General features: G+C 38.8%; 1 protein-coding gene across 9 annotated transcripts in view; it reads right to left on the bottom strand.

Annotated features, from left to right (window-relative positions):
* Positions 1 to 12164, bottom strand: part of LDB2 (LIM domain binding 2) — a 225800-nt gene that overhangs the window by 38256 nt on the left and 175380 nt on the right. For 8 of the 9 annotated variants that reach the window (XM_009324083.1, XM_009324078.1, XM_009324085.1 and 5 more), the window contains exons 4-5: positions 11766 to 11888; positions 10111 to 10194 (exon numbers count right to left, since the gene is read on the bottom strand). In XM_009324083.1, the coding sequence (XP_009322358.1) occupies positions 10111 to 10194; positions 11766 to 11888 (207 nt within the window). The remainder of the gene's footprint in view (positions 1 to 10110; positions 10195 to 11765; positions 11889 to 12164) is intronic. The other variant, XM_009324082.1, reaches the window with a different exon arrangement.

Below are 12164 nucleotides of genomic sequence, written 5' to 3'. Positions count from 1 at the left end.
AGGAATCTAAATATTAAAATAAGACTATAGGAACCAACCTATCCTTATACTAAACTAGAAAGAATTTGAAGAAGCTGAGAAATAAAGAGACCAGATGGTCTTCAAGATACAATTAGCCACCAAGAAGGTGCACAAAAGAAACAAAAAGTGTCATGAATACGATTTTGGTGATAACATTGAAAGACTCCAAGAATATACATTTTGTTCTGAATCATTTTTCATTCTCCTTACACTGTTAGCTATTATAATGAGCAAGCTGTATTTCATGTTCTGTTTCTTATTGCAATTATTTTCATCAAATTAATTCATTTTAAAAATTACATTGTTCAAGGGCACTTAGCAATAGAATATATAATACTCTCTCCTTTGTATGGCTGAACATTTCATCTCACGCACTGGGAAAGAAAATCAGTAAGGCATCCAAGGATACACTGGAATACCACCACGATACTGGAAAAGTTATAGAAGACAGAGACTTGCTATTAAATAGACTATAATATTTCAAATGACACAATAGCTCCAATGCATCTTGTCAAAAGCTAATCAGTGGAAAGGTCTGGTGTAGTGTTTAGAAGATTGAAACTTTACTTCCTTCCTTTGCATATCACTATCAGAAGATTATTCCATTTTATATTTCATTACTTTGATTGGAAAGTCTCTAGAAAGAAACCTCTGCCTTCTTGTAGACTTGGGATCTACATTATATTGTGGTATACAGAGTGGTAATACTCCTGATGAAGCTGGTGCAGTGAAGCACCAGAGTGAGACAAGGTCTGCTCTGGAGAGTACTGTGATCTCTGCCTAATCACCAACACCGTTTTGTTTAGACAGTGCTTGTGTTTTCCTTGGAGGTTTTGTTCCAGCATAGCTGGGTCCAATCCTGCTTTATAAATGAGATGCTATGAAATCTAGGCTAGGGAATACAGCTGTGGGCTTTCTTTCATGTGCTTCATACTTTAGTAAAATCATCTTATCTTGGGTAGAAATGGTACACAGCCCTTTAATTAAATCAGCTCTAAGTTTTGCCTGAATGATTAATAAAATGAGAAAATTCTCTGTCTTGCTATGAAAGCACTATTCTTTTGTCTTCCTTCATTCTTTTCTATTCCTAAACCCTTTCTTCAAATCAGATCCCCAAGTTGATATTTGTTCCTTTGGGCTCACCTAAGAACTATAATCTGTGGCTAAATCAAGTTAATCTTCTTTTGTCACAAAACTCCAAAACAAAACAACAAAAAAACAAGCAATAAAAATAACCATTTGTTGTTGTTGTTGTTCATGAAGCGTGGCATTTTCATGGCTAAAATTGCCCAAGGGAATGGAGAAATTAATTTCAATAAATTGGCTTTTATGGGTATAAAAGACCTCTGAATAAATGAAAAACTACGAGATGACATTTGGATCAAAGGAGATATACCCATTGACTTTAATGGATGTTGAACTGGATCTTTGATTAACAAACTGCCTTATTATGAAGTAACGGTGAGGCAGCAACACCGACCGGAAAAGGTAACAACGCACAGGATTAAGGAAGAGAATTGGGGTAGGGAGGAATATTCAATATAGCACAGTTTTCTAGCTGTGCAGAACACAGTACCAGAAATGACACAATTCAGATGGAAACCTGTGTTATCATTTTGATAATGTCTTCTGCCTCCACTCTGCTCACAAGCCTCATGTATGCATCAGTACAGGTCTGGTTCAGCACCTCTGCTCATCAGCACTGCCTTTAGATTCTCCACGTTACATCCTATGGGTCTACCTTAGGTAAGGTAAACACAAAATCATGGGCTTCTGTTTATTAATTTGATACACCTGTTGATATTTCCTTTAACATGAACAGAAGGTATGCTTACAAATCAAAAGCAATGCACAGATTTGCACATTAATGACCACCAGACAGACGCTGATATTCATAAATGTGTACACACAGCAGTGAAAAAGTTTACCAAAGTCTTCTACCAGGTTAGTACAAATGGAGAATATTTGCAAATAATCAGTAAATTACTGAACAGTAAGATTCATAGGGAACCTACAAAAATGTGTCTTCCATTTATGTCCATGTGTACATATATATAGATAGATAGAATTTCGTTTTTCACTCATAACCAGTGCAATAAATCAAGTTTTTCTCTTTCTGCTTATTTTGTTTTCAGTTCAAGTTTTGTAAATTATGGTAATCCGGTATGAGCAAGAGTCTGCTCTAAATTGTACTGCTGAAAGTCAGTAGTCACTCTATTGAAGGGAATAAATATATAGCAGTGTGAGGCCATAATAGGTCAGACACAACCGCTATAATGTTCTCAGATCCAGAAGTGAGAAAGGGAAATTTACAGCTTAGGATCTGTAGGATTCCCTATCACTTTCTTCTCTTTTACTTTCACTGCTGGCAAATTTGGAGATGAGGTCCAACTTCAAGACAGATGCCAGCTGATATGAGTCCATACTGCTTCTCTCTTCCCTGCCCAGCACAAGTAGCACTCAGGGAGCTATTAAGGATGGTCATCATTTGGGTGGAAAGGACTAGATTATTTTTTTCATCAGATCAGTCTCCTGACCCAGCTCTGACAGCGCTTGCACCAGTACAAGGGAGGTGACAGGAAGACAAATTTACCTTTGTGTGTGTCAGTCTCTAAAACCCACAGAAACCCAGGACTATTATTCACTTTTGAAATGCTCGCTTTATTTTACTGTTTAGAGTCAGGTTTTGTTTTTTAGGGTTTCTGTTGTGAATATAAAATGGTGAGATTACAGGAGAAAAAGTGGGAGTATACAGACAGACTGAATGACAAAGTGGGGAGGCATCCTCCACGCAGACAAGGATCAGGGCATCACACAAGAAAGATGAGAGCTTTTCAGGAACATCCTAGAAATAGGATCAAACTCAAGAGTCCAAAGCAAACCTCCAACATATGTAGACATGGAAAAGCCAAATTTGATCTTGAGATGCATCAAAGAAGATCTCTCCAGCAGAGGTGGGTAAGCAGTAATGCCGTCTTACCTACAGAAAGAGTGGCAGAGGAAGGGGAAGGGACAAGCAGGCTAACCAGTAAAGTTAACTATGTATTATTAAAATTATTAAAAAAGATTATATGATGTAGTTGCTTGTGATATCACAATAAACAGACTCATGAAATAGTCTTTCTGAAGATTAAAAACACGAGGTGGGGGGTATAGGATTCACTTTCCAAATCAAGAGCTGACCACAGGCCTGTCATAAGCTTTCCACAATGAATACCTCAGGTTCTAAAATAACTGCTTCCAAGAACAAAGATCTGAACACCAGCTTTGCATTAAAGCCTATTTCCTGACCTCTTCTGAGCACCCAACCCTCCCTGCATAACAATTTGCACCAAACACCCATGGATATTCAATATTAAACAACTAATTAAAATTTTTGCTGTTTTCATTGCTTTGAACAAGAAGCTGGTTTTGGTGTTTTCAGGTCTTCATACAAATCATACCTCTGCAGCTCTCATTCCTAAACTTAATTAATAGTTATTATTATTTATGACTGCACTGCATACTAGTCCAAGCTTTAATTTGGTCTTCTAAAAAGAGAGCCTGTGGCTGTGTTCTTGGACTTTTTTTCTTCATCTTTTTTCTTTTCTGAAATAACATTATTAGTTCAACTCTTGTAGCTTGTTTTTAGATGGCTAGTGCTTTGTCTTTGTCTCTCTTTTTCTTCCTTTTACCCTTCTGACTTTTTTATTTTTAAACTGCTCCAACTTAACTTCATTCTGGTTTCTTACTCATGGATGCTTCAAGGACTCACATCGCTGATTATCATCCTTCCATTCTCATTAGTCCAGACCTTAATTTTATTTCAAAGGTCATATGGTCTGTATGTCCAGTGGGCATAGTAGCTGGCTTGTGTTCATACACAATATATCCTTCTCCTTAACGGATACTCATGAGCCTGGTAGTGCCCTTTGTGTGAAGACTGGCCATTACCATCTCCAGAATACCGGTAAAATTTGCCATTTCTGCTAAAATCCCAGTTTGTTCTCTAATCACTTGCACTCTGTTCCCATTCCCCATTTTTCACTGACTTCTGAAATTCCTGCTATCCACAGACACTAAAGTCTCTTTCTGAGCCATGAGAAGAAGAAGTGGTCACTACTGCATGAGCTCATTGTACTCTCCAAAGTCTGGTTTAAAATTGCCATCTGATTTTTTAAAATGCTATTGGGTTTGCTCCATCTTTTTTTGCTTCTCATGTGCCACAATTTTCCCATCTATAAAACACTTCATTTAATAAAATGCTTAGATATCAATGGATGAAAAGCACACCACTATTATTGTTAACAATATGAATGTTATCTTTCCAACCCACGTCCTATCCAGATATTGCTTCAGATTCCATCTTCTCTTCAGAACATTTCTAAGCTGGTGCTTCATTCTCTACCTGTCCCATCTTCTGCAACTCTCCCATCCCTGCTCCCTTGTCCCACCCACTCCATCCTGATCACTTCTTTTTTAAAAATTTTGCTGTATCATTTTCTCTGATCTTTCCTGCTTATGATGGAATAGCCCTCGATATAACTATTCTGTGATGTTGTATCTTTACTAAAAAAGTAAAAAACTAACATTTGACTGTATGAGCTGTTGCAAAGAATACATTTCTTCTCATTTATTATTCTGAAAGTGACATATAACACTGTCTATAAAGCATTAGATGCATAAAAGAGAGGAACAGAAACCACTGTGATCATTACTAAAATAAATGCTAAGAAATTACATTACCAGAAAACCTTGGCAGAATCAGCTAGTTATAGTTGGCACAGATAGATTACGGGTAGCCAGCTATAGTCATCTGAATCCTTCTGTGAGAACCCTCTGATTTTGACTGCATTTTCCTGGGGAGAGCTGCCCCAAACTGAATTGGTTTAGGTTGAAAAATGCCATCATTTATAGGAATAAAGTCTACAAAATGTTGTGTCTGCTTTCAGCATCTCCAACTCTGAGGATTCTTTAAAATTTTGACAGCTTTCATAGGAAAAGCTCCAGAATTATTAAATGATCCAAACCCCCTCTTCTGAGTGCTTGTGAACCCTTAATAGAACTTCTTATTCATATCCATTAGGATACAGCATCTTGCTACATGATCACATACTCTGTTTCCCTAACACTCCCCATTCAGTGCACAGCACAAAGTAAATGAAGTTGCTGTGTGTAGGACTTCATTCGTATCTACTGAAGACATGGAAACATGGCAGAAGCATGAAGCAGGGAGTTGCAGAACAAGAAAGGATGAGCTTAGAGTAAATCAATGCTGCTTAAACAAACTGCCCCTGCCCCTGAGCTCTACTGTTAGTACTAAGTCATGGAAAAATAATTTTCACCGGTGTGTTCCCAGAAACGCCTTTTTCAACTATATAGCTAGCCTGAGATAACAGACTGCATCCAACGGCAATACTTTTATTATTAGTATATGGGACAAGACAAAATTCCAAGTGCTCTGCAAAATCAGGCCCTTGCTTTCTCAGGATGGCCACCTCCCCTTAGCTGACCCCTCTGAGTGCCCCGGTGCTCATCCATGTGCCTCAACGCCACACGTGCACACCAGAACGACAATGCCTCTTCAGCTGGTAGGTGCCATTCAGCTATTAACATTTGCAGTTGAGATACCAGAATGACACTGCAGAAAAGCCTACAATGAAATGAATAGCACTGGAGCACTTGCTACCGAGTGAGTGCCAGTCATCCGGTGCACTGCATGTGTCGGGGAGTCTGGGAAATGCAATGCATGATGATGTAGTTAGAAGATGATGACATAACGTAACTCACAAAGGGAAATGAATTCATGTTGCGTGGGTGACTATAAATATAGCATTTCTTCTCCCCAAGTACCTGACTTTTCATCCTTAACACACTTGCATAGAATCTTTCTCCTTCTTCACTGAAGATACACAAACAGCTGTAAAATATTGACCAGATAGCTGCCACAAACTGTTACATATTAGAGGCAAACTAGCTCCCAAATGATTTGAGTTCATATCCTTTCCATGCATTAAACCATATTTAGAGAAGCAAATTTCCCTGCACGTTAAAGGAAGCTGTTGTGTGCACGTCTATTTTGCATGTGCAAAACAAAATTTTGCATACACAATGGGTATACATACAAATGGCTTTTGATTGCAATATAAGTACTGTCTTCAGAAAATTGTGTCCCATTAAATAATTCATGTTATCCTCCTAGCTGAAGAAATCTGAAAGTGTCTAGTGAAGAACTAAATTAGTGAAAGTGGGGATTCAGAAAATATTGTCCTCTGTGTTGCAATAGCAACACTTCATTATTGGTTTATACAGAAAACAAACAATTTGGATAATTTGTAGCTCAGATAAGCCTTGGTTAATATAACCATACAGGATGTAAGGGGAAATGGGAGTGTGCATTCCCCTGCGCAGATACCTCTCCTGACGCAGAGCTGAAGGACTCTGCCATGCTAACTCTCACTTTGCAAAGGGCAGATGCAGATTTGGCTCCATTAACACCAATAAACTGGCTACCAGAGCAGACCCACAGCGTGTGGAGGATGCAATAGCTACACCTGGGGCAGAACACCAAGAAATTGCTCCAACACAACCAGTGCAAGAAAGCAGAGACAAATTTTGAAAACCTGCTGGGCAAGATACAGCTATATTTCAAGGCTCAGGCCAGGTAGTTCTGCCTAATTGACAGTAGGGGCTGGCTTTTTTATAATGTCAGAAATTTTGAGAGAATAAATCATTTTATAGAAGGCAGCAAGAAACATTTGAGCTCCAAATTGTGAATAGTGCTGCCGCTATAAAACTACTGTTTTTAAAGTACATTCAAATCCATTCCTCATTGAAGATCTAAGTAAAATAGCTGAGCAACCAGAAAATTACACAGAAAAAAAAAAAGAAGGTAATGTGTGGGGACCAAATTATCGTACCTTGCTGGAAACTGTTCTTCTAAGTGTTATCTCCATCTTCAAAGTCTGTACAGGATTCCTGTTTGTTCCTGGACTCATACCAACTGAGACTAGGATATAGGTCTTGGCCTTATTATCTGATAGTTTGTAATATCTACTACATGATGACTTGATGAGAAATTACGTTTTAAAAAGCTTGATATTAATTTAAAACCTACAAGGTTTTGCTCATTATTTCTGAGACAGCCTATTCAACTCCTAGTCAGCAGCTACAGCAAAGCATGCTGACCCCATTGATGAGGTAATCAATTACGCTGGAACAAAACAAACTAGTAACTAGAAAGAAAAGAAGCCTATGGTTTTGTACAGAGCCAGAGAAAACAGGGAGAAAGAGCCTTTGGCAAATGACACAGGACAAAACGTTTCATTTCCAGCTTCCAAGAAGATATATTTTAAATTTGTATTAAATATGATTTACAAAATCAGTGTTCTTCTATGCTGGACAGCTTTACTCGGAGTGAATGAAGACAAACCAGGGCACGCATCCAAAGCTGTGGCTCTACAGGCATGAGGCACTCTGGAACGGAGGTTTACATGCCAGCAACTGCAATTATCCCAACCAGCAATGATTTAGCATTCTGTGATGTCTAGAGCATAAAAAATCCAGGCTGTACCTTTATATCACAACCATCTGAAATCCAGGTTTAAATTCTGCCTTTAAAGAGACTGCAGCACAGCTTGCTGCTGTGTGCACGTTGGAGAATAAAAATGATTAATTCTGCCCATCAGTAAAGTTTTCGCTTACGAGTATCACAAACCTTTGCTTTGTGCAGCAGAAAAAAAATGAAAATAATTTTTATGCTTAGTTTCAAATCCTTATTCAAACCCATGTAACAGCGCTAATTACCAAACACTGGGAAGACTGAATAAAATATCATAAAACGCTGACTTAAAAAAAAAAACCAACCACAAAACAAAACACCTTAAACCTAAGTGCATTTACCACATTTTTTTAGTGCATGATTTTACAGTCCCAAGTTCAGAAAAGATTTTCATGTTAAAATTAACAGAAGAAAGTAATTGGGAGAGAAGTAAACCAAAATGGAAATACACCATCTACTACGAGCTCCCATGATGAGCTGAAAATCTGAAAAAAGAGCAGAATGCTCAATTCCTCACCACAAGAGACACGCAAAGATTGGCTTGGGAAAAAAAAGATTTCCTTTTGGAATCACCACAGCGGGAGCCAGAGGGAGCTTTGCACCCAGAGACCTAATGTTGTCTGTTAAGCTAACAAAACTAGTCTGGAAGAAGAGAAAAAGTAAGACTTCATCTTTTCATCCCCTTCCACTTCAGTGTTCATCTCCCTAGTGCTTATCTTGATCCCAGTTTTCTTTTTCCGAGGATTTTTTTCTCCCTCCCCCTGCTTCCTTCCTTTCTTTTTTTTGATGCTGACGGGGGGAGCAGCATGGGTGCCTGATGCCAGCTGCGTCCTAACAGGGACCCTGCCATTCTCATTTGCATTGTCACATTCAGCAATTACAGAATATGCCACAAAGGACCTGGAAGGGGTCGGTGATAGAGATAGCGCTGCAAATTCAGCATGGCCCTCCGAGCCTCGCGGAGGACGGGTACTGTGGCTGGTGTAGGCCAGCCCAAGTGCTTGCCAGCGCATCCGGTCATGCTAAGGGGATTAAGACCTCAAAAGAAGGGCAATGCCTTGTGCCACAGGAAAATTCGGAAAGAAAATACAGAAATAGCCTACCTAAGCCAGCTGCTTGCTGCCCAGTTTGCCACGAGGGTGTAACGCAAAACTTGGCGTGACAGGAGGAATCCCCAGTGGGGATTTCTGGAGAACGTGCTCTAGGATGCCTCACCACGAGACAACGACAGTGTGGCTATAGAGATGTTGCCAAAGCGCAGTACCAAACCAGAGACTAAACTAACTGTGAGAATAAAATATGCACAACATACATACACATATTATTCTTGTATTTATACATGGAAAGATTTTAATGCAATGTATTATTCCTCTGAGGTTTTATGCCATATTCTTGTTTCAGTTATGCTACAGCAGACCTGCCCTGCATAACTCAGACTATAATTTGAACGGTAACATTTACTCTAACACCACATAAGTAACAATCAGTAATGGCTTATCATATTGGGAGAGTAAGAACAATTACAGTCTGTCTATAAGCTGTAGGGATACGGTGAGAGAGATCTCACCACACATCTCAGTCTGCACACTGTCCCCCTTAGAGTTCAAAACACTCTGGGGGTAGGACTCCATCCAGAGGGAAGGTGTTACAAAGATCATAGACCTGAATGAAGTGCAACTACAATATAGACTATCAGGTACAGCTCCACATTAGGCTGAAAATGACTGCATTTTCTAGTGTTCTTGGTGTCTTAAAAAAGCATCTTGAATAATTACTCACACAATTAAAAGGAATAAAATCAGATATTCGTGGCCAAGTTAGCCCAGTGCATCATTGAGTAATTTGCCTCATTTTATCTACCAATGGCATGTCTAGAAATAAGAAAAATTTGAATTTTAACCTTGAAATATGAACTCTACAAACCCGTATCTCAGTGTATGCATTGTAAGCCCACACCAGGGAATACTTTCAAAAATAAAAATAAACTTCCAAACTTTGAATGCACTTTAAGGGTCAAAAAGCAATGGGAACAAATGCATCATATAATCATAAAACCCAGACTTGATCCAGTGCAAGGCTGAGGAGGAAGCTCAGGCTCCCAGAGGCAAGTGAAGTGAGGACTACTCTGAGGAACTGCTGCAAACGGGACTGGAGCTGAGCTTTCCCTCAGCCCTGCCTCTGCCTGGGAGAGGTCGAAGAGCTGGAGAAGACAGGCAGCTCTTAATAAGAACGAGCTGCCATTTTCTCAGGAACAGTGAAGCAGAGAGGAAAAATGGTGGGGAACTTCTTGCTTACAAAATAGCCACCTTTAAAAGCATTGGCTACTCCCACACTGCTTCGACTCCATGATAAAATTCTTATCCTTTTTAATGGCGCATTGTTAGCAGCTACATCTTTATTACAGTCTCTGCGTTTCTCCTTCATCCTCACTAAGATTAAGGTCCATTTCTCACCTGACCGACACAGGCTCTGCTCTCACTACCTTGACTCAAAGCTAACAGTAACTTTTAAAAAATGCTCAAAATAATCATCAGCTATAGTATGCTTACCCTGAGGTAGTTGAGGGTGAAGTTTGTCAGACCCATTCGAGTGATGTTTTTGGACAGCTGCTCCAGCACCTGAGGGTCTTGTGCCTAAACAACAGAGGAAAAAAGAATTTTCACTTTGCTTTTTGTCTATTTGTTTTTCTCTATGTGCTTGGTGGAGTGCAGGGAGGGTTCTCTGAAGAGAGCTGCCATTCCTATGGAAAAAATACACATTGATGCTAAATTTATGTCATAAGCTACAGAGTTCTGTTTGCACAGGAAAATGCAAAACCTTATGAAATTGGAGCAGAATAAAGACTGTTTTCCAATATCTTCTTTCTGTCCCTACCCATTCAAGAGAGAGACCTAGGAGGTCCAGTCATGCACAGGGGTGCAAGTGAGCAGTGTCCCACCAAAGAGCTTCCTGAGGGATCACAACACACTTTAAGTCTTCCATTTGTTGGCTGGGAGTCCCAGGAGATGAAGCAGATAAAAGCAGGAATAAAGAAGGTATGGCTTTTGTTTTGTGGATAAGAAACTGAAGCAGAGAGAACTCATCAAGGCACCTTCAGCAGAGCTGATCACGTAAGAAGCATTAAGCACAGGCTGGAGAACCCTTCTGGCCTAAGTTATTTTCCCAGAATTAAACAGGAAAAATGCAAGCACGGTCCTCCTCTGACCCTAGCCAGGAGCTTTACCTGTGAGACCAGCCTCCTCTTTAAAATGAGATCAATCTCATTACTAAAATTAATACCTGCTGGTTGCTGCCTAACCTGGTCTACTCTCTTTGAATTGCAGCCCTCTAAATACATATTGTTGCTCATGGCCATCCTTGTTGTCCCTTAACGGGATACTGTTGAAGAGTTCAGAAGATCAGCCCTCTAAAATAACTCTGAGACAGAAATGGTGGGGCAGATTTTCAAAGGTATTTTCATCAGGCCTGTAACAGCATTTTCAAAGAAGTCCAGGCTGCTTAAGTTATTTAAAATTCCTCACTAAGAATATATCTTTATCTATGGATATCTAAGTAACTTGATGTCAAAATACGGGCACATATTTGGGAGCACTACTAATCTGAACGATTCTGCAGTGCAGAACTGAAAGTGGCAATAAGATTCTGTCCTTTGTTTCTCCCCGACGATTTACTTTATAATAGTTTGACTTCAACCTGTAGAATATTTAATATTTTAATATTCCATTGTGTGTGTTTTCATGCAATTAAAAAAAAAAAAGTCTTGAAATGTGAAAAAAGAAGATCTGGATTAAAATTCTAAAGGTTTCTAAGTAAATATATGGCAATTACTTATTTTCTGTCTCATACAAGGGTAACAGTTTGCTAAATTTAAAGACTAAACATAATTCATACCTACAATGATGAAAATTCACTGAATTTAGTGTAGTTCATGTCAATAAGAACAGATTATGGGCCCAAATCATACAGACCACCAAATAGGATTAAAAGGAAAACTATGTGCTAAAACAAAATGAAAACATAGCAACAGTGGCAACAATAGAGCACTGAGAAACAAGGGAGTGATGAAAGAACTTGTAAATGGATGTTGTTGCAGGCAAAACAAAATATTTATAGTTAATTGCCTTGGGTGTGAAATTCGCTGGAGTTCTTCATAAACCTAATCTCATCTCTTTGCATTAGGTCAAGTGAAAAAAGGATTACTTACATGCATGGCTAGAATGCTGCGTGGGACTAATTCTCTGTACTGTCTAATAGTAAAGTGCCATGTTTTTATTCTCATAAGATCATCAAAAGTAAATTCCAAGATAAGACGTCCTTCTGTGCATACCTAGAATACATAAAATGAATGAAATAAATTCCCAGGAATTTTGTTTTCAATGGTATTGTATCATCGATTAAACAACATTCAAAAATATCAGAGCAGTATTCTATTGTTCATCTCTGCTAGATTAATTGTTTTTCTTTCTCTTGGGGAGAAAAAACGAATGTGGGAAAATAATTTTATAGGCCTTACAGTGGAGACAGTAACTTATAATATTATAGATTTTATAGCATTTTACAAACATAGAATATTGCATGCGCTAAATCTTATTTATTGCATCAA

The sequence above is a fragment of the Pygoscelis adeliae genome, unplaced genomic scaffold (genome assembly GCF_000699105.1).
Source record: "Pygoscelis adeliae isolate BGI_AS28 unplaced genomic scaffold, ASM69910v1 Scaffold24, whole genome shotgun sequence".
NCBI classification, from domain to species: domain Eukaryota; kingdom Metazoa; phylum Chordata; class Aves; order Sphenisciformes; family Spheniscidae; genus Pygoscelis; species Pygoscelis adeliae.
The sequence above is the reverse complement of the archived record's forward strand: the minus strand, read 5'-3'. Positions and strand labels throughout refer to the sequence as shown.